Genomic DNA, 23179 nt, shown 5'->3' with positions numbered 1-23179 from the left:
TTTAATTGTTCCTAACTTGAGATGTTCTGAAAGACACTGACAATTTCTACTTGTATCCCACTTTTCAGATAACTGGGCCTTTCTGTATGCTCAGCGCCTGGCCCTGAAGCAAAAGCTCCCACTGCATGTCATCTTCTGTTTAGTTCCAAAGTTCTTAGAAGCCACCATTCGACACTATGGCTTCATGCTGAAGGGGCTGCAAGAGGTGGCGGAGGTATGACTAAAAGGAACATGAGTAAGGGGGATTTCAAATATGGTGGACATCTTAATCATCCAGAATTTCTTTGTTTCAGAATTGTAAAGGTCTCAACATTCCCTTCCATTTGCTTATTGGATATGCAAAGGATGTTCTCCCAAGTTTTGTGAAAGAACATAGGATTGGTGGGGTGGTGACTGACTTTGCACCGCTGCGCGTCCCCTTGCAGTGGGTGTCCGATGTCTCTGAACGTTTACCGAAAGATGTTCCTCTTGTGCAGGTAAAACATTTTTTTCTTTAGATGTAGTGATAAATGCACTTAAAAAAAATAATGGTCAAACAATAATCCATCACACTTATAATGTGTGAACCCACCCTAGTAGTTGTATGTGTAAAGACTTTGGTTCATTTCCAGGTGGATGCCCATAATATTGTCCCCTGCTGGGTTGCTTCCAATAAACAGGAGTATGGAGCTCGTACCATTCGGAGAAAAATCCATGACCAGCTCTCTCAGTTCCTCACTGATTTCCCTCCAGTCATTACTCATCCATACAACTCTAAGCTGGTGGCTGAGGTTAGTATTGACGTTGGGAGGTTCACAAAGAAATAACCAATGCACCCAGGGACACTTATTTCTAGTATTCGGCAGAAGGTGGTATTTCCTACATTGAATGGTATGGGAAAAGTATCGAAAAAAAAAAACACAACCCCAGTTACAACCTGGTATTTTTTCTACTTTTTTGAAAATATATCAGAATAGATAACTGTAACCTTTTCCTCTCGTTTTGTTGGCTTTCCTTATGATGTGCTTACAATTCAGTAGCTCTTTTATTGATAAATTGTGTACTTAATACATGGCAATCAGGGTTAGGAGTTAATTATGTGTATATGCCTTACCGGTCATCTTTCTCCTCCAGCCCATAGACTGGGATAAGTGCTGTGCCAGTTTGGAAGTAGATCGTACAGTTAAAGAAGTAGAATGGGCAAAACCAGGCTCCAAGGCGGCAATGACCGTGCTCCACTCGTTTATATCGGAACGGCTAAAATCTTTTAACGCTGACCGAAACAATCCGAACTGTAAAGCTCTCAGCAACCTGTCTCCATGGTTTCATTTTGGTGAGTTATTTAAAAACATATTGTATTTTCTTTTTATTGCCATTTTACAGCAGGGGCATTGCTAGTGTTCTTATAAGATCCCAAATATAGAATGTATATCAGACAGCACATATCTACAGGACAACTTTGATAACGCAGCAGGGTTAGCAGCTCGGCTATGTGTTTGATAGCATACCTCTAAATAATGCCCAGATGCAGTGATTTACAGGGGGCACATTGTCTGCTTAGCAATACCTTCAATATCCGAGTCAAGATTTCCATCCATGATTGTTGTACATGCACAACACCCTGTCCTTCTGCTTCCCCTAAGTTCCTTCTTGATGCCACTACACTTCTTGATAGTACTAATGCCTCTACAATACAGTAATATTTCCTTCATTGTGGCAATCACAAAGTAAAATTCCCATTTTTGTTCCTGAGTTATAGTGCTCTGCCCCAGAGACCTAGTACCCTTCTTTTTGTCTCTGCCAGTAATTCCCCCTACAGAGTAATATGACCCTTTGTCCATCAAAATAATAAAACATTCATTGTTCCCTGCAGTAATAGTTTCCCCATACAGTAACAATTTGCCCCCTTTCTTGTAGTTATCTTTTACCAATGGGGATGGCATGAGAGCACTTCAGGCAATAACTGGCTGCAGCGGTCACACGTCCATGTGACAAGATTTTTCCTTTAAGGGGTTTTCCTACAAACAAAATTCATTTTAACTAATAGATCTTGGAATAAAAAAATTTCCACAATTGGATGTGTGTAAATAAAATGTTGCAGTGCTGAAATCCCATCTCCACTATGCGTACAAAGGCGCAGGTGGCAGACCTGCGTATACGCACATGCGGCGCATCTTTCTAGACCGCAACATGTCTATTTATCTTGTGGAGACGCTCAGTCTCCGCAAGATAAATAGCAGCATCCTATGTATAAGATGCGGTTATTCTGCATGTGTTCAATGAACACAAGCGGAATCACTGCGTGTACAAAAGCCAACAGCGCTTTGGATGGAGCAGGTATCTGCTGTGTCCAAAGAGCTGCCTTTATGAAACGTGGAAACATCGGAACTTGCAAACATACCCTAACAGTGTTACGCTATTATCATAATGTGGAGCTCCACGAAGGCTGGTTTCACACTAGCATTCGGCAGGGCTGCGGACGAAAGCCTTCTTCCTCCGTGAAGCCCCGCCTACTGCCGCGCCTGTTCCTTCAGCTCCGCCTACGTCTGCATACGTCCCCTATCACTAACATTGGGTACGCAGGCCATACAGATGTATGCGGATCCCTCGCATGCGTCATCTTGGCGCTGCGCTGACCTGCATCAATCGCAACATGTTGCATTTTGTTGTGGTCTGCGCAGCTTCATTGGTGACCATCTTGCTGTCTGTATCCAGTAGTAACAAGTAGAATTGTTAATAAGCTGCAGGCTATGTCTCAATCTCTGACTTGGTACCAGTACAAAGTAGGTAATACTATGTATTTCTAAAGCCGCTCTGTTGCTCATGTGCACGGTATGTATCACAATATAACACAATGTTCAGCTTTTCATGAATATAGCAGCTTGTAGATGATTCACCACCCCACAAATTTTGTATTTCACAAGCTTTTGCTTTAGGGCTTCATCATTGATCATAACTTAACCCAAGTCCCTGTATTTCCTACATGAAGCCCCCTTCAGACTGTTTGGGACATCTGGAAGAATATTTGTCCGGAGAAAAAAAGTGGGTGCAACTGTTAGTCCTGTAAACGTATGTGCCCACAATCGAGAATAGCAGCGTTTTGGATACCACACTTGCACTGCGTCCAAAACGGCGTGTTCTACATAAGTGCCGACTGTGCTTCTATTTGACGCTGCGTAAACTCACCCGCTGTGCGGATTTACGGGCCGCAGCATGACCATTTCTGTTGCGGAGACGCTAGTCTCCGTAGCAGAAATATCCACAGTAGAATATATTGGATGCAGTAAATTCTCATTGTTCAGTGAACACGTGGATTTAAACCAGCGTTTTGGATTCAGCGAAAATACCCTGCATCCAAAGTACTGCTATTTCCTGATCGTGGGCATGAAGCCTTAAGCATCCTGAGACCATTAATGTCTGTGGTTGCTTTTCATCCAGGGCAGTGGGCTCCATCAGGCCTATCTTGCTGTGTAAACAACTAACAACCACCTAATGAATGAGCAAAACGCTCACGTGTCGTCCTGTGCATTGCGGTGCATCATCCTGTGTATAGTGGACTTGCACTGCCAAGATGTATGGCAGGCTGTATGCGAGCTAGTATGGATTGCCTAGTGCGCATTGTTTGCTTCTGCCTGTGTACTGTATACATGCATATTTCTATGGTTGTTCCTCAGGTCAGCTGTCAGTGCAGCGAGCTATCCTGGAGGTGCAGAAGTACCGCAGCAAGTACAAGGAGTCTGTGGACAGCTTTGTGGAGGAAGCTGTAGTGAGGAGAGAGCTGGCCGACAATTACTGTTTCTACAACAAAAACTATGACACGGTGCAAGGTACGGATGTACTTCTGATATCAGACGATATCACTTTGTTACATGTTGTGTGTAGGGGTTTCCATTAAAGACACATGAAATAATCTGGCTCGCAGCCCTGTACTGATGTGAAATATGAAAGCGCTATGTAAGCATAATAAATAAATTTAAAAAAAAAATACAATCACTGATAACATTTCAGGATTTTACAGTGATTGCAAAGTGGTCATATTGTATTCTGTGCCACCCTAATGTAGATCCCTATCTACACACTTCTCGGGAATCTAGGGAATAAAGTGTTGCGTTGTCCTTATGTCTTTCATTTTATGGTCCATAAGAGACTTCATACCAACTTTCATATTTTTTTTTTATAGTTAATTAATATGTTTATTATGTCACTTTACCTTTCAAAAAGTCAACTTATTAAAACTATTTTTGTCCTTTTGTATAGAAGTTCAGACAGTCTTGTCTTGGTCGGATGACACTAAAATACACGTGGAAGGTCTTAGCAAAACCCCATCCACATGTAGCGAAAAAATCAAGTATAGAAATTGAGTCAAGAGTCTGTTTCGGATCTTCCTCCTGTAGTATAGAAGAGTGAAATACATGTAACACATGGAGACTTTGGATTGGTGGCAGGATTTGTGTTAGCGTTCTCTCTGGCCCGCTATTGTGTATGCAGTGTTCAGCAGGGTGTGACGAGGCATTTATAACTTTTATTCTAGGAAGTGCCCACTGTATGTATAACGGGCAATACAACAATCTGACATGTTACGTATAAGAGCTAAAATGTTGGGGATAAATCTGTCAGTCTACTGTTGATTTACTCCAGCAGGACCAGAATTATGAATACAACTCTGAGATACAAAATACCAAGCTAGGATCAGTAGTAGATTAAAGAAATACATTTAGGGTATGTGCACATGTCCGGAATGCATGCAGAATTTTCCTGAGATAGACCTGAGGTTTTCCGCAGGAATTCTGCATGTGTTTTTTTTTTTTTTGCGGATTTTTTGCGTTTTTTTCCGGACACTCCAAAACAATGGGAAATCCGCAAAAATAATGAACATGCTGCTTCTTGTCCCGCAATGCGTTTTTTTGTGTGGAAAAAAATGCATCATGTGCACAAAAATTGCGGAATGCATTCTAAATGATAGGATGCATATGTATGCGTTTTTTATAGCGTTTTTATCGCTAAAAAACGCAAAAAATCCTGAACGTGTGCACATACCCTGAAAGGGTTATTTAAATGCTATCAGTGTTTTGCTACCCCACCAGCTATGTATTACTTACTGGGCTCTTTGCTGTAGGTTTGATATTTTCCTGCTAGTAAAATAAAATCACTATCAGTTGTAAAGCTGTTTCTATGTAGTCCTCCATATTCAGGAGCTCTGTATAACCCGGCGCCTACAACTGATTGTCAGCTTTCTGCCTATGCACAGTGTACACAGACAGCTGCCAATCTGCACTTTTTAACGGGGTTATACAGAGCTCAGCATTTAGGGAACTGGTAGATCTGCAGATGAAATGCTGATCTTATCAAAACTGCAGCAAGCAGCCCAGTGAGTGACAGTGCTGTAATCAGTGTTTCTGTCCCTACATAATGCTGCCCTTAGAGAGGTAAGCAATATACTGGTGATACATTCCTTTAACCCCTTAACGACCGCCGATACGCCTTTTAACGGCGGCCGCTAAGGGTACTTAAACCACAGCGCCGTTAATTAACGGCGCTGTGGAAAAAGTGAATAGCGCCCCCCAGAGTCGGATTTTCTCTGGGGTCTCGGTTGCCGAGGGTAGCCGAGACCCCAGAGAACATGATTCGGGGGGTTTTTACCGACCCCCGAGTTGCGATCGCCGGTAATTAACCGTTTACCGGCGGTCGCAACAAAAAAAAAAAAAACGCGATTTGCCGTTTAATTTCTCTGTCCTCCGATGTGATCGCACATCGGAGGACAGAGAAATGTGGTCCCCGATGGCCCCCAATAGCCCCCCAATACTTACCTACCTCCCCCGGTGCTCCTCGTGTCTCCCCATGGGCGCCGCCATCTTTTTTCCGGGAAAAAATGGCGGGCGCACGCGCAGTACGCCCGCCGCCCGGCACCCGGATGTTCTTTGGGGTCTCGGCTGCCGGGGGTAGCCGAGACCCCAAAGAACATGATCGGGGTCGATTTGCACCGACCCCTGCTTTGCGATCGCCGGTAATTAACAGTTTACCGGCGACCGCAAAAAAAAAAAAAAAAAAAAAAAGCGATCAGTTATTTCTCTGTCCTCTGATGTGATCGCACATCAGAGGACAGAGAAATAGGGGGATTCGGGGACCCTAAAATACTCACCCGGGGTCCCTGGGTCCTCTTCTGTCTTCTCCTGCCAGCCGGCTTTTTCATCATGGCGGGCGCATGCGCAGTGCGCCCGCTATCTGCTGCCATCTGCCGGCCGGCAGGAGAAGACAAGTTGGGGCTAAAATTAGGGTTAGGGTTAGGGTTAGAGTTAGGGTTAGGGTTGGGGCTAAATTTAGGGTTAGGGTTAGGGCTAGGGTTAGGGTTAGGCTACTTTCACACTAGCGTTTTTTGGCTTCCGTCGCAATGCGTCGTTGGAGAAAAAACGCATCCTGCAAAAGTGCTTGCAGGATGCGTTTTTTCTCCATTGGCTTGCATTAGCGACGCATTGCGACGGATTGCCACATGTCGCATCCGTCGTGCGACGGATGCGTCGTGCTTCGGCGGACCGTCGACACAAAAAAAACTACATGTAACTTTTTTGTGCGACGTGTCCTACATATTTCAGTGCCACGTGCCACGTATTTAAGTGACACGTGCCACGTATCAAAGTGCCACGTGCCACATATTTCAGTGCCACGTATCAAAGTGCCACGTGCCACGTATCAAAGTGCCACGTGCCACGTATCAAAGTGCCACGTGCCACGTATCAAAGTGCCACGTGCCACGTATCAAAGTGCCACGTGCCACATATCAGTGCCACGTGCCACATATCAGTGCCACGTGCCACATATCAAAGTGCCACGTGCCACGTATCAAAGTGCCACGTGCCACATCTTTCAGTGCCACGTGCCACGTATTTAAGAGACACGTGCCACGTATCAAAGTGCCACGTGCCACATATTTCAGTGCCACGTGCCACGTATTTAAGTGACACGTGCCACGTATCAAAGTGCCACGTGCCACATATTTCAGTGCCACGTATCAAAGTGCCATGTGCCACGTATCAAAGTGCCACGTGCCACGTATCAAAGTGCCACGTGCCACGTATCAAAGTGCCACGTGCCACGTATCAAAGTGCCACGTGCCACATATTTCAGTGCCATGTATCAAAGTGCCACGTGCCACGTATCAAAGTGCCACGTGCCACATCTTTCAGTGCCACGTATTTAAGAGACATGTGCCACGTATCAAAGTGCCACGTGCCACATATTTCAGTGCCACGTATTTAAGTGACACGTGCCACGTATCAAAGTGCCACGTATCACGTATTTCAGTATTTATGGATCGGGTTGAGATTAGGGTTAGGGCTGTGTTGGGGTTAGGGTTGGAGTTAGAATTGGGGGGTTTCCACTGTTTAGGTACATCAGGGGGTCTCCAAACACGACAGCCAATTTTGCGCTAAAAAAGTCAAATGGTACTCCCTCCCTTCTGAGCTCTGCCGTGCGCCCAAACAGTGGTTTACCCCCACATATGGGGCATCAGCGTACTCGGGATAAATTGGACAACAACTTTTGGGGTCCAATTTCTCCTGTTACCCTTGTGAAAATAAAAACTTGGGGGCTAAAAATCTTTTTTGTTGGAAAAAAATATATTTTTTTATTTTCACTACTCTGCATTATAAATTTCTGTGAAGCACTTGAGCTTTCAAAGTTCTCACCACATATCTAGATAAGTTCCTTAGGGGGTCTAGTTTCCAAAATTTGGTCACTTGTGGGGGTTTCTACTGTTTAGGTACATTAGGGGTCTGCAAACGCAACATAACGCCCGCAGACAATTCTATCAAAGTCTGCATTCCAAAATGGCGCTCCTTCCCTTCCGAGCTCTGCCGTGCGCCCAAACAGTGGTTTACCCCCACATATGGGGTACCAGCATACTCAGGACAAATTGGACAACAACTTTTGGGGTCCAATTTCTCTTGTTACCCTTGTGAAAATAAAAATTTGGGGGCTAAAAAAATCTTTTTTGTGGGAAAAAAAATATTTTTTATTTTCACTACTCTGCATTATAAACTTCTGTGAAGCACTTGGGCATTCAAAGTTCTCACCACATATCTAGATAAGTTCCTTGGGGGGTCTATTTTCCAAAATGGGGTCACTTGTTGGGGGTTTCTACTGTTTAGGTACATTAGGGGTCTGCAAAGGCAACATAACGCCCGCAGACAATTCTATCAAAGTCTGCATTCCAAAATGGCACTCCTTCCCTTCCGAGCTCTGCCGTGCGCCCAAACAGTGGTTTACCCCCACATATGGGGTACCAGCATACTCAGGACAAATTGGACAACAACTTTTGGGGTCCAATTTCTCTTGTTACCCTTGTGAAAATAAAAACTTGGGGGCTAAAAAATCTTTATTGTTAAAAAATATATATTTTTTATTTTCACTACTCTGCATTATAAACTTCTGTGAAGCACTTGGGCATTCAAAGTTCTCACCACATATCTAGATAAGTTCCTTGGGGGGTCTATTTTCCAAAATGGGGTCACTTGTTGGGGGTTTCTACTGTTTAGGTACATTAGGGGTCTGCAAAGGCAACATAACGCCCGCAGACAATTCTATCAAAGTCTGCATTCCAAAATGGCGCTCCTTCCCTTCCGAGCTCTGCTGTGCGCCCAAACAGTGGTTTACCCCCACATATGGGGTACCAGCATACTCAGGACAAATTGGACAACAACTTTTGGGGTCCAATTTCTCTTGTTACCCTTGTGAAAATAAAAATTTGGGGGCTAAAAAAATCTTTTTTGTGGGAAAAAAAATATTTTTTATTTTCACTACTCTGCATTATAAACTTCTGTGAAGCACTTGGGCATTCAAAGTTCTCACCTCATATCTAGATAAGTTCCTTGGGGGGTCTATTTTCCAAAATGGGGTCACTTGTTGGGGGTTTCTACTGTTTAGGTACATTAGGGGTCTGCAAAGGCAACATAACGCCCGCAGACAATTCTATCAAAGTCTGCATTCTAAAATGGCACTCCTTCCCTTCCGAGCTCTGCCGTGCACCCAAACAGTGGTTTACCCCCACATATGGGGTACCAGCATACTCAGGACAAATTGGACAACAACTTTTGGGGTCCAATTTCTCTTGTTACCCTTGTGAAAATAAAAACTTGGGGGCTAAAAAATCTTTATTGTTAAAAAATATATATTTTTTATTTTCACGACTCTGCATTATAAACTTCTGTGATGCACTTGGGCATTCAAAGTTCTCACTACACATCTAGATAAGTTCCATGGGGGGTCTAGTTTCCAAAATGGGGTCACTTTTGGGGGGTTTCTGCTGTTTAGGCACATCAGGGGCTCTCCAAACGCGACATGGCGTCCGATCTCAATTCCAGTCAATTTTGCATTGAAAAGTCAAATGGCGCTCCTTTGCTTCCGAGCTCAGCCATGCGCCCAAACAGTGGTTTACCCCCACATATGGGGTGTCGGCGTACTCAAGACAAATTGTACAACAGCTTCTGGGGTCCATTTTCTCCTGTTACCCTTGGTAAAATAAAAATTTGGAGGCAAAAAGATCATTTTTGTAGAAAAAATGCGATTTTTTTATTTTCACGGCTCTACGTTATAAACTTCTGTGAAGCACCTGGGGGTTTAAAGTGCTCACCACACATCTAGATAAGTTCCTTAAGGGGTCTAGTTTCCAAAATGGTGTCATATGTGGGGGGTCTCTACTGTTTAGGCACATCAGCGGCTCTCCAAACGTGACATGGCGTCCGATCTCAATTCCAGCCAATTCTACATTGAAAAAGTAAAACGACACTCCTTCTCTTCCAAGCTCTGCGGTGCGCCCAAACAGTGGTTTACCCCCATATATGGGGTATCGACGTACTCAGGAGAAATTGCACAACAACTTTTGTGGTCTAATTTCTCCTGTTACCCTTGTGAAAATAAAAATTTGGGGGCAAAAAGATCATTTTTGTAGAAAAAATGAGATTTTTTATTTTCACGGCTCTACGTTATAAACTTCTGTGAAGCACTTGGGGGTTCAAAGTGCTCACCACACATCTAGATAAGTTCCTTGGGGGGTCTAGTTTCCAAAATGGTATCACTTGTGGGGGGTTTCCACTGTTTAGGCACATCAGGGACTCTCCAAACGCGACATGGCATCCGATCTCAATTCCAGCCAATTCTGCATTGAAAAAGTCAAACGGTGCTCCTTCACTTCCAAGCTCTGCGGTGCGCCCAAACAGTGGTTTACCTCCACATATGGGGTATCGACGTACTCAGGAGAAATTGCACAACAACTTTTGTGGTCTAATTTCTCCTGTTACCCTTGTGAAAATAAGAATTTGTGGGCGAAAAAATCATTTTTGTGAAAACAAATGCGATTTTTTATTTTCACGGCTCTACGTTATAAACTTCTGTGAAGCACTTGGGGGTTCAAAGTGCTCACCACACATCTAGATAAGTTCCTTGGGGGGTCTAGTTTCCAAAATGGTGTCACTTGTGGGGGGTTTCCACTGTTTAGGCACATTAGGGGCTCTCCAAACGCGACATGGCGTCCGATCTCAATTCCAGCCAATTCTGCATTGAAACAGTCAAACGGTGCTCCTTCACTTCCAAGCTCTGCGGTGCGCCCAAACAGTGGTTTACCTCCACATATGGGGTATCGGCGTACTCAGGAAAAATTGCACAACAAAATTTGTGGTTAAATTTCTGTTTTTACACTTGTGAAAATTAAAAAAAATGGTTCTGAAGTAAAATGTTTGCAAAAAAAAGTAAAATGTTAATTTTTTTCTTCCACATTGTTTTAGTTCCTGTGAAGTACGTAAAGGGTTAATAAACTTCTTGAATGTGGTTTTGAGCAGCTTGAGGGGTGCAGTTTTTAGAATGGTGTCACACTTGGTTATTTTCTATCATATAGACCCCTCAAAATCACTTCAAAGGTGATGTGGTCCCTAAAAAAAACATGGTGTTGTAAAAATGAGAAATTGCTGGTCAACTTTTAACCCTTATAACTCCCTAACAAAAAAAAAAATTGTTTCCAAAATTGTGCTGATGTAAAGTAGACATGTGAGAAATGTTATTTATTAACTATTTTTTGTGACATATCTCTCTGATTTAAGGGCATAAAAATACAAAGTTTGAAAATTGCAAAATTTTAAAAATTTTCGCCATATTTCCATTTTTTTCATAAATAATCGCAAGTAATATCGAAGAAATGTTACCACTAACTTGAAGTACAACATGTCACGAAAAAACAATCTCAGAATCAGCGGGATCCGATAAAGCGTTCCAGAGTTATAACCTCATAAAGTGACACTGGTCAGAATTGTAAAAATTGGCTCGGTCATTAAGTACCAAATTGGCTCTGTCACTAAGGGGTTAAAGGAGTTTGAAATAATGGAATAAATCCAGCGTGTCCGTCTTCAGTAAAAATAAGATTCTTTATTGGTAAGCCATAAAAGTCGCAACAGTGTGCAAGGGGTTAAGAAAATGTGCAAATGGAGCGGTCATGCTCAATCCACTCAAGAATCCTACCTCTGCACGCATCATGAGAGCTCATAAGTCTGCAGTCACATAGTGGCAAAGTTTATACAACCCCTTTAAGTGGTATTCTAACTAATGGCATGTTCATGGGAGTCTGCAAACTTCCCCCAACTCTTGGGATTCTCCACTTTCTGGAGGCTGAGTACATACAATGTATAGTAGCCCGTGCACGGAGATGATTGTGCACATCACTTTCCATTGAGGCCTATAGGAGCAATAGGAAGATGAGACCCCCCATCCCCCTTTAATTTTTAATAACATTGTTAAATGATGTTAAAAAAAACTTTGAACTCGGCATTTTGATGTTAGACAGATGGTCACTGTTAGTAATGTACAGTTTTAGTCTTTTGCTGAAAGTGCTGCACATTGATTTTAACAAGGTGCATATGACTGGGCCAAGAATACTCTGAAAGATCACGCAAAGGACAAGCGGACACATCTTTATACTCTAGAGAAACTGGAGAGTGGGAAGACTCATGATCCTCTGTGGAACGCAGCTCAGGTATTGGATTAGTCTTTTGATTGTATTTGTCAAAAATAAATTAATTTGATGTTTTGAAAATCTAATCATAGATCTGTAATTTATAAAACATAAATTACCGTATATACTCGAGTATAAGCCGAGATTTTCAGACCATTTTTTTAGGCTGAAAGTGCCCCTCTCGGCTTCTACTCGAGTCATTGTCGGCGGGGGAGGGGTGCGGCGGCTGTCACATACTCACCTGCTCCCGGCGCATCTCTGCTTATCCCTGCTTCTCCAGCTCCCGCAGCTTTTCCTGTGTTCAGCGGTCACATGGTACTGCTCATTACTGTAATGAATATGGACTCGACTCCACTCCCATAGGGGTGGAGCCGCATATTCATTACTGTAATGAGCAGTACCAGTGACCGCTCAACTCTGGAAGAAGCTGTCAGCACCCGGAGACCATCTGTAAGAAAGAAGCAAGAAGAAGCTGTCAGCACCCGGAGACCATCTGTAAGAAAGAAGCAGGGACCGCGCCGGGAGCAGGTGAGTATAATGGGCAGGGTGAGCGCGGCCCAATATTCACCTGTCCCCGTTCCACCGCCGGGCGCTGCTCCGTCTTCCGCATTCTCTGCAGTGACTGTTCAGGTCAGAGGGCACGATGACGTTTATAGTGCGTGCCCTCTGCCTGAACAGTCACTGCAGAGGACGCGGAAGACGGAGCGGCGCCCGGTGGTGGGACGGGGACAGGTGAATATTGCAGGTGTTTTTTTTTAATTTTTTGTTTTTAAATCGCAGCAACAGCATATGGGGCAAATGTTTCTATGGAGCATCTTATGGGGCCATAATCAGCATTTGTGAAGCATTGCATGGGGCAAATGTCTGTATGGAGCATCTTATGGGGCCATAATCAACCTTTATGCAGCATTATATGGGACACTTTCTATGGAGCATCTTATGGGGCCATTATTAACCTTTGTGCAGCATTATATGGGGCATATTTTAATATGGAGCATCTTATGGGGCCCATCATAAATTTTATGGAGCATTATATGGGGCATATTTTGTATGTAGCATCTTATGGGGCCCATCATGAACTGTATGGAGCATAATATGGGGCTCCTGATTCAATATGGATATTCAAAAACGCTTAACCTACTGATGTCTCAATTAATTTTACTTTTATTGGTACCTATTTTTATTTTTGACATTTACCTGTAGCTGCTGCATTTTCCACGCTAGGCTTATACTCGAGTCAATAAGTTTTCCCAGTTTTTTTATTTTTTTTGTGTGCAAAATTAGGGGTCTCTGCTTATACTTTGGTCGGCTTATACTCGAGTATATATACGGTACTCTAAATTAAATGTCACATTAGTTTTAAAATGTTATTCTATACTCGTATGTTCTAGTTTTATTTCATTCTTAAGTCCAATTACCGTTTATAGGAAACAGGTTGTTATATAATGGATCTAGTCTGTGGCAATTATGAACAGGCTTAAATTAAAATGGCATAACAATTCTTCATAGTGAGCTACGTTTTGCATTTTCAATTACATTTTATATATAATGTGTGTGGCTTTGAGTTCAGGACGAAAATGATCTAACTTTGGGTTACCCCACTTTCCTTGAATCAGTTGCAGATGGTGCATGAGGGTAAGATGCATGGCTTCTTGCGCATGTACTGGGCTAAGAAGATACTTGAGTGGACCAGTTCCCCAGAAGAAGCCTTACGTTTCGCCATTTATCTTAATGATCGCTTTGAGTTGGATGGACGTGATCCGAATGGCTATGTAGGCAAGTACAGAAACACACCTAGATTTGTTGTGTTGCTTGATGTATGCAAAGCTTTGTCACTTGGAAAGATATTCTCATCTCATAATGTAATGTCCTATTTCTGAGGCGCAGGTCAGACTTGTGGGATCCCCACCAATGCTGGAAATCAATGTCCATTGACTTTCCCTGCCTATCCCTGTTCCCTGTACAGAGAACAGGCTTGTGGGTGTACTGGGAAAACTGAAGGTGTCACATCACTTAACTTGTGATTTCCTCCCCGCTCCCCCCTTTATTCGTGGGTTTGCGGCAGTCAAACCTCTGGGAAGTGTGCCGATCACTTGAGTGTGCTGCATCTTTCATTTCCACATTGACAATTCAAATACAGCCCATAGGAGGGGAGCATAATGGTGTCCGCTGTGCTTATATATGTGGCCCCCAACAATCTGCTCATAGAAATGCTGGTCTGTGTTTGTTGGCTTCTGTCATGTGCATTCCTTGCCCGAGAGAAGCGGTGTAGTGTAGAGCAAGGATAGACAAGTTCCTATGGTTCAATATGTTTTCCTCTCTGGAACCTCCAAATATTTGCAGAATAGGAGTCTGCTGACCCCTATGTAGCACTCCAGAAATGAGATGATGACTTGAAGTGGTGGCCATACTAGTATCAGGCTGTCTGCAATGTAGTTTATGGAAGGAATGAAACACACAGGAACTGTCAAACTGTGAAATCAGTAGTTCAAACAAATATTTTAAAAAAACTTCTAACTACGGTATATTATCCACTCTGAGCAAGACCGGTTTTAAGCTGGATTGTCAGACCGGAGTCTCTGCAGGTGTCAGATGATATAACCCATTATATTCCATTGAGAGTAGAGAGGAACAGATTGGTGAACATTCTAACAAGTATTTTACTGTATCCCAGATCTTGATTCACATCTACACAGCAGAGTATAGCAGTATAGTTTCCTCCATTCTGCTGCTACTTGTCTCTTCACATTTAAAAAAAAAAAAAAAAGAGACTAGATGGTGGCCCGATTTCTAACGCATCAGGTATTCTAGAATATTCTGACTGACAGAACGTGTTCAGTAAACGTGACAACTACGTGGCAATGTGACCGACAGAACTTGTTCAGTAGACGTGACTGAACTAGAGCCGGACTGCGCCTGTCACTGATTGGTCGCGCCAGCCGCCCACGACTAATCAGCGACGCTAGATTTCCATTACAGACAAACAGACAGAATTAGACAATTATATAGTAGACTAGATGGTGGCCCAATTCTAACGCATCGGGTATTCTAGAATATGTATGTAGTTTATTTATGAAGATTTAAGAATAATGCAGTGAATACACAGGATTCGGCTGGCCGGCCGCAACCAATCAGCAAAGCGTGGTTCAAATCCCGCGCCAATTCGCGGCCGGACTGCGCCTGTCGCTGATTGGTCTCACCTGGCCACGTAGTATATTGCACAGCCACATAGTATATAGCACAGCCCACGCAGTATATAGCACAGCCCATGTAGTATATAGCACAGCCAAGTAGTATATAGCAGTGTGGGCACCATATACCTATTAAAAAAAGAATTAAAATTAAAAAATAGTTATATACTCGCCTTCCGGCGGCCCCCGGATCCAGCCCAGGCCTTTAGCGATGCTCCCGCCAGGTCCGTTCCCAGTGATACTTTGCGGCAATAACCTGTGATGATGTAGCGGTCTCGCGAGACCGCTACGTCATCTGCGGTCATTACCGCAATGCATTCTTGGGACCTGAGCGTCGCAAGGAGCAGGAAAAGCTGCCGGGGAGGCCGGAAGGTGAGAATATCACAATTTTTTTTTCACTATTATTATTTTTAACATATCTTTTTACTATTGATGCTGCATAGGCAGCATCAATAGTAAAAAGTGAAGCGGTGTTTAAATCCCGCCCCAATATCGCTGATTGGCCGGCCGGGTGCGATCAATCAGCGACGCGGGATTTCTGTTACAGATAAACAGACGGAAGTGGACCTTAGACAATTATAGATATAGATTCCTACTTTTTGTGTGACGAGTGGTGGACTCCGCGTCAGGGAGCACGTTTGCTCCAGGTACTAATACCATTAACTCTCCTATAGCGATCTGCATTGCGCTTGAAGCCCCATACTTGCCTTATACAAACGGCACTACTTATCTACAGTCTACTTCTGCTATTGATCATTATGTAACTGATGAAGGTCACCACGGACCGAAACGTTTTGTTGTTCATGCTACAATAAACCTTGCTGCAATATATACTTAAGTTGAGTGCTGGGTTTACTATCTTGCACCTAGTGGATTACAGACAGAGCAGGCAGAGAGGAAAACTGAATACAGCCAAAGATCCACACCCAGGACAACTTATTCTAAAAAGTACTCTTACCCTTTAAGTAGAGTTGAAGGTGCAGCTTGCATAGTCTCATCCATTTTGGATGTAAACCCGTGAGATGGTGACTCCTCAATTTTGTGATAGGTGGGAGTTCTGGAACTTGCATGTATCTGACCTATATCACATTTAACTTTTCAACCTTTTCCCACATATCATGCTTCAGGCTATGTGCACACGTTCAGGAATTTTCACCTTTTTTTCGCTATAAAAACGCGATAAAACCGAGAAAAAAAGGCATGCATTAAGCATCCTATTAGAATGCAATCCGCATTTTTTGTGCACATGCTGCGTTTTTTTCCGCCGCAAAATCACATTCCGGAAAAAAACGCAGTATGTTCACTCTTTGTGCGGCATCGCGGGGATTCCGCACACATAGGAAAGCATTGATCCGCTTACTTTCCACATGTGGCTATGCCCACCATGCGGGAAGTAAGAGGATCATGTGCGGTTGGTACCCAGGGTGAAGGAGAGGAGACTCTCCTCCAGGACCTGGGAACCATATAATTGTAAAAAAAAAAAAAAAAAAAAAAGAATTAAAATAATAAATCGTAATATTCTCACCTTCCGGCGTCCCCGGCAGTCTTCCCGCTCCTCACGATGCTCGCGTTCCCAAGGATGCTTTGCGGCAACGACCCGTGATGATGTGCGGTCATCTGGGGTCATTGTCGCTAGGCATTACTGAGAACGCGAGCATCGCGAGGAGCGGGAAGACTGCCGGGGCCGCCGGAAGGTGAGAATATCACGATTTATTATTTTTTTTTTTTTTTTTTTTTTTTTTTAACATTAGATCTTTTTACTATTGATGCTGCATAGGCCGCATCAATAGTAAAAGGTTGGTCACACTTGTCAAACACTATGTTTGACAAGTGTGACCAACCTGTCAATCAGTTTTCCAAGCGATCCTACAGATCGCTTGGAAAACGATAGCATTCTGCAAGCTAATTACGCTTGTAAAACGCTAGTGTTTAGCAGGAAACCGCATGCCAATTCCGCATGCGTTTTTCCCGCGGCAGGGAGTTCCGGAATTGCCGCGGAAATTTCCGCGGCAATTCCGGGCGTGTGCACATAGCCTTAAAAATGTAAATTTATTGGTTATTTGAAATTTTTGTGGAAATTCAAAAACTGAAAAGTGGGGCGTGCAATATTAATCGGCCCCTTTACTTTCAGTGCAGCAAACTAACTCCAGAAGTTCATTGTGGATCTCTGAATGATCCAATGTTGTCCTAAATGCCTAATGATGGTAAATATAAACCACCTGAGTGTAATCAAGTCTCCGTATAAATGCACCTGGCTCTGTGCTAGTCTCGGGGTATGTGCACACATTGCGGATTTTGCTGCGGCCAATCCGCTGCAGATTCGCAACAGTGCCATGTAAACCTATTGAAAACAAAATCCGCAGTGCACATGCTGCGGAAAAAAACGTGCCGAAACGTAGCGTTGTTTATTCCGCAGCATGTCAATTCTTTGTGCGGATTCCGCAGCGGTTTACTCCTGCTCCATAATAGGAATCCACAGGTGTAAAACCGCAGGTGGAATCCACACAAAATCTGCAAAAAAAATCACGGAAAAATCAGTCTGGAAAAATCCGCAACGTGTGCACGTGGCCTCAGGGTTCTGTTTGAAGCACAGAGAGCATCATGAAGGCCAAGGAACACAACAGGCAAGGTCCGTGATACTGTTGTGGAGAAGTTTTAATGCTGGATTTGGATACAAAATGATTTCCAAAACTTTAAACATCCCAAGGAACACTGCAAGCGATCATATTGAAATGGAAGGAGTATCATACCACTGCAAATCTACCAAGACCCGGCCATCCCTCTAAACTTTCATCACAAACAAGGAGAAGACTGATCAGAGATGCAGCCAAGAAGGCCCATGATCACTCTGGATGAAGTGCAGAGATCTACAGCTGTGGTGGGACAGTCTGTCCATAGGACAACAATCAGTCGTACACTGCAGAAATCTGGCCTTTATGGAAGAGTGGCAAGAAGAAAGCCATTTCTCAAAGATATCCATAAAAAGTGTTGTTTAAAGTTTGCAACAAGCCACCTGGGAGACACACCAAACATGTGGAAGAAGGTGCTCTGGTCAGATGAAACCAAAATCAAACTTTTTGGCAACAATGCCAAACGATATGTTTGGCGTAAAGGCAACACAGCTCATCACCCTGAACACACCTTCCCCACTGTCAAACATGGCGGTGGCAGCATCATGGTTTGGGCCTGCTTTTCTTCAGCAGGGACAGGGAAGATGGTTAAAATTGATGGGAAGATGGATGGAGCCAAATACAGGATCATTCTTGAAGAAAACCTGTTGGAGTCTGCAAAAGACCTGAGACTTGGACAAAGATTTGTCTTCCAACAAGACAATGATCCCAAACATAAAGCAAAATCTACAATGGAATGGTTCACAAATAAACGTATCCAGGTGTTAGAATGGCCAAGTCAAAGTTCAGACCTCAATCCAATGGAGAATCTGTGGAAAGAGCTGAAAACTGCTGTTCACAAACGATCTCCATCAAACCCTGCTATAGACATCTACGGCGCATCTAATAAACAGCCAGGGTCAATGGCACTGACTGCGGTTAATATTACTGGAGTTCTAATGTCAGTTAAAGTGGCTACCAGCTTCTGTTCCCCCCTGATCAGTTTATGGAGAGAAAACTGGAAAGGATAAAAAGTGCAATAGGGTCTTATCTGGGTGGAAATTTGATTAAACATGCACAGTGGTACTCACCTGGTTGGGTCATGTTTACTCAACCATTGAAGGAGATTGGGCTGCTGCAGACGCGCAGGAGAAATCAAGAGGGAAAAAATGGAAACAAAATGGGTTAACCTGTGCTGACATCGAATGAAGATGAGAATAGCCAGAATCCAATTGTATGCTTGTTAAATGGTAAAACACGTTTCAAAGTATACAATTTGTTCATCAGAACACCATATAGTTCAAAACACGTTGACCATTAAACCGCATACAAATGGATTCTGGCTAGTCTTATCTTCTTTTGAAGGCTACGCAAGTTAACCCATTTGTTTCCATTTTTCCCCCCTGATCACAGTGATGTACATGTACTTAAGATGTACATGTTGGGAATTACTTATGTCGGAAAGGAGTTAAATAAATGATTTCTTAGAATACATTCCCTATGGCCTGCATATGTAGATTCCTGTACAATCCTCACTATTGTGTACCTCTCTTACACAGGTTGCATGTGGTCTATTTGTGGAATCCATGACCAGGGTTGGGCTGAAAGAGCTGTTTTTGGAAAAATTCGCTACATGAACTACGCGGGATGCAAAAGGAAATTTGACGTGGCTCAGTTTGAACAGCGCTATCACCCCAAGAAATTTACTTCGTAGCAACCTAATAGGTCAAGTGATGCATGTTGTACTCAGGATCAGGGGCTGCACTTATACCACTGTCCAAGTGCCCTCTTCTGCTAGTAGCACTGGAACTCAGGGGCATTTCATTTTATAATTGTGTCTCTATAAACTGTTTGTTGTTTTTCTCTGCTTTTTTAATATATTTGTATGTTTTTACAAAATAACCAGTTTCTACATGGTGTCAAATATATTCTGCAAGGAAATAAATGGGTAAAACTGTTTTTATACAAAAGTTTTATACTTCTTACAATGTATATCCTTTTATTTACACACAATAGAAGTACAAAATTCAGTGATTTAATGTATTCACAACAATGGCCCTGCATAGTTAAAAGTTGAAGTGTTCTGGACAGCAGTTCTCTTACTACAGAATTAACATTGAGTGGAGTGACCATGCTACACGCCTCTGAGGACAGTTGCCAAAGTAATATCTGTTTGAAATCGTGCATTGTAAATGTACCCTAATATATGTGTAAATGGCTGCTGATCACCTGATGAACAAGCAAACCAAGTTCATCGGATGGAATATCTTTGGACTCCTACTCATCTGCGAGAAAAAAGGACAAGTGCAATCAATCAGAAGAAAATCGGATTGCACTCTGCTCATCTGCTACTTCTTTTCCTCAGCTCAGATCGGACTTAGAAAAAAAAAAATTGCAGCAGGCTGCTATTGTCCTCGTATCTCGGACGAGATTCGCCAATGCAAGTCCATGGATTCGATTTAAAAAAATAGCACGGCCTTCGGACCATGCGAGTGATGTCCGTTTTTTTTCATGCATCCATGTCATTGAAAACCTGACATTTCATCAGCAGTGTCCAGTAAAATCACAGCTTCACCACTGCAGACGGTATAAACACGGGGTAGTGACAATCACGAGACAGACAAGGAAAGAGAACAAGAAACTTAGCTCCAGCAACCTCTGCCAAGCTCCACACAGCAGAGGACATGGAATCAGGAAACTAAACTCCACAGAAGTAGCAGATAAACTACTGGCACCAGAGAGCTGCAATCTCCTAGGCTGGTCTTCATAGAATAACTCTATTACCAACAGTCAGCTGATGCGTCATATGGCTATTTAAAGGATGGTGAGAGTGGTTACCAACCACATTAGCTGACCTAGCAACAAAGCAGCTTCCAGCAAGAAAAATTACATTAACCCTTGCTGGCAGGAAATAAAAAACCAATGTTTAAATTAAAGCAGAGCCAGAAGTGTCACGAATAGAGATGAGCGAATTTGATTGGGACAGGGCTTATTCGGCAAGCGAAGGCGCTTACTGAATAAGCTGCAAAGGGAACCCGGCTTCCTGGATCACTCTGGCTGATCAGCTGTTCGGATCAGCAGCTGCATGCGTCATGCCTGGGTGACAGTCATGACCCATGCATGGAGAGCCCAACAAACCGGCTCTCCATGCACGGGTCGTGACTGTCACACAGCCGCGATACATGTAGCTATGGAGCTAAACAGCTGATCGGCCAGAGTGATCCAGTAAGCTAGGTTCCCTCTGCAGCTTTTTTGGTAAGCACTATCGCTTGCCAAATAAGCCCTGACCCGATTAAATTCACTCATCTCTAGTCACGAATCCAAAAATGAATCGTGACAAATAACCAGCAAAGACTAGACAAACAGCTGCAGGGTGATATTAATAGGGTAGGATGGAGCCATGGATTTTTTTGCCCCTTCCCAGAGTAAAAACATCAACTCTCAGCACCCCAAGAAATGGCGCATCCATAATATGTGCTAAATCTGGCACTTGGCCTCGCTCTTGCCACCACCACAGGGCTAGAAAAGAGAGCCTAAGGCTAGGTTCACATTGCGTTAGGGCAATCCGTTTAGCGCTAGCGGATTGCGCTAACGCAATGTTTATTTAGGGGCCGCGTTCAGGGGTCGCGTTAACGTCCCCGCTCTCGCAGATCCCCGATCTGCGAGAGCGGGGAACGGACCTCGGGCGCGCCGCGGACGCTGCAAGCAGCGTCCGAGGCGCGTCACAGAAGAACGGCACATCACTAGCGCGAGCCGAAAAAGGCACGCGCTAGTGATGCGCTGCTGGCGAAATTTACATTGCTGTCAATGGGTGCGTTAACGGACCCGTTGCACGGCGTTAATTGCGACATTTTCGCCGTGCAACGCTGTCCGTTAGGGATCACCCACTAACGCAATGTGAACCTAGCCTAAGTGCCAGATTTGGCGTATCTTATGGATGTGCCATTTCAGGGGCTGATGTTTTCAGTCTGGGAGAGGGCCAATATCCATGGCCCCTTCCTAGCCTATTAATATCAGCTCACATCTGTCTGCCTAGCCTTTGCCAATTATTAAATCTAGGAGGACCCTATGTATATTTTTTTGGCAGGGGGGCACTCCATTTTAATACTCCCTATAGGCTTAGATAGATGTGAGCTGATATTAATAGCTTGGGAAGTTCCATGTATTATCCCCTTCCCTGACTATAAACATCAGGCCACAGCCATCCATGTTCCCTCTTCTGGTTAATAACATTTCTTTAGTAATAAAATACATGTCCTGTAAGCTACACAAAAAGCACTGATTATACATCTCACACACATTGATATCTATCTGTATTTAAAAAAAAAAAAACATGCTCAAAAAAAACCCAAAAAAAATCCCACATCCTAGATATCACTGAATGAAATATTTCAGTTGCAAATCTTTATTCATTACATAGTGGACTGTGTTGAGAACAATAAAACATAAAAATGATCAATGTAAATCAAAATGAATATCCCATGGAGGTCTGGATTTGGAATGATACTCAAAATCAAAGTGGAAAATCAAATTACATCAGTGGTAATGCCTCCAGACAAGGTAATGATGTTTAGTTGTGTGTTGCCTCCATGTGCCTGTATGACCTCCCTACAACGCCTGGCCATGCTCCTGATGAGGCAGCGGATGGTCTCCTGAGGGATCTCCTCCCAGACCTGGACTAAAGCATCCTCCAACTCCTGGACAGTCTGGTGCAACGTGACGTTGGTGGATGGTGCGAGACATGATGTCCCAGATGTGTTCAATCGGATTCAGGTCTGGGGAACAGGCGGGCCAGTCCATAGCTTCAATGCCTTCATCTTGCAGGAACTGCTGACACACTCCAGCCACATGATGTCTGGCATTGTCCTGTATGAGGAGGAACCCAGGGCCAACCGCACCAGCATATGGTCTCACAAGGTGTCTGAGGATCTCATCTCGGTACCTAATGGCAGTTAGGCTACCTCTGGTGAACACATGGAGGGCTGTGCGGCCCTCCAAAGAAATGCCACCCCACACCATTACTGACCCACTGCCAAATCAGTCATGCTGATGGATGTTGCAGGCAGCAGATCGCTCTCCACAGCCTCTCCAGACTCTGTCACGTCTGTCACATGTGCTCAGTGTGAACCTACTTTCATCTGTGAAGAGCACAGGGCGCCAGTGGCGAATTTGCCAATCCTGGTGTTCTGTGGCAAATGCCAAGCGTCCTGCACGGTGTTGGGCTGTGAGCACAACCCCCATCTGTGGACATGAGGCACTCAGACCATCCTCATGGAGTCGGTTTCTAAACGTTTGTGCAGACACATGCACAATTGTGGCCTGCTAGAGGTCATTTTGCAGTGCTCTGGCAGTGTTCCTCCTTGCACAAAGGCTGAGGTAGCGGTCCTGCTGCTGGGTTGTTGCCCTTC

The 23179-nt window shown here is 43.7% G+C and overlaps 1 protein-coding gene across 3 annotated transcripts in view; it reads left to right on the top strand.

Moving 5' to 3' along the window:
- Nucleotides 1–19737, top strand: part of LOC143808016 (deoxyribodipyrimidine photo-lyase-like) — a 38743-nt gene extending 19006 nt beyond the window's left edge. For all 3 annotated transcript variants that reach the window (XM_077290215.1, XM_077290218.1, XM_077290217.1), the window contains exons 4-11: nt 69–214; nt 294–476; nt 612–770; nt 1114–1312; nt 3654–3806; nt 11871–11992; nt 13588–13747; nt 19331–19737. In XM_077290215.1, coding sequence (XP_077146330.1) covers nt 69–214; nt 294–476; nt 612–770; nt 1114–1312; nt 3654–3806; nt 11871–11992; nt 13588–13747; nt 19331–19485 — 1277 coding nt within the window. In that variant the 3' untranslated portion in view covers nt 19486–19737. The remainder of the gene's footprint in view (nt 1–68; nt 215–293; nt 477–611; nt 771–1113; nt 1313–3653; nt 3807–11870; nt 11993–13587; nt 13748–19330) is intronic.
- Nucleotides 19738–23179: the final 3442 nt, after the last annotated feature.

The sequence above is a fragment of the Ranitomeya variabilis genome, chromosome 2 (assembly GCF_051348905.1).
Source record: "Ranitomeya variabilis isolate aRanVar5 chromosome 2, aRanVar5.hap1, whole genome shotgun sequence".
Lineage (NCBI taxonomy): Eukaryota > Metazoa > Chordata > Amphibia > Anura > Dendrobatidae > Ranitomeya > Ranitomeya variabilis.
The sequence above is the reverse complement of the archived record's forward strand: the minus strand, read 5'-3'. Positions and strand labels throughout refer to the sequence as shown.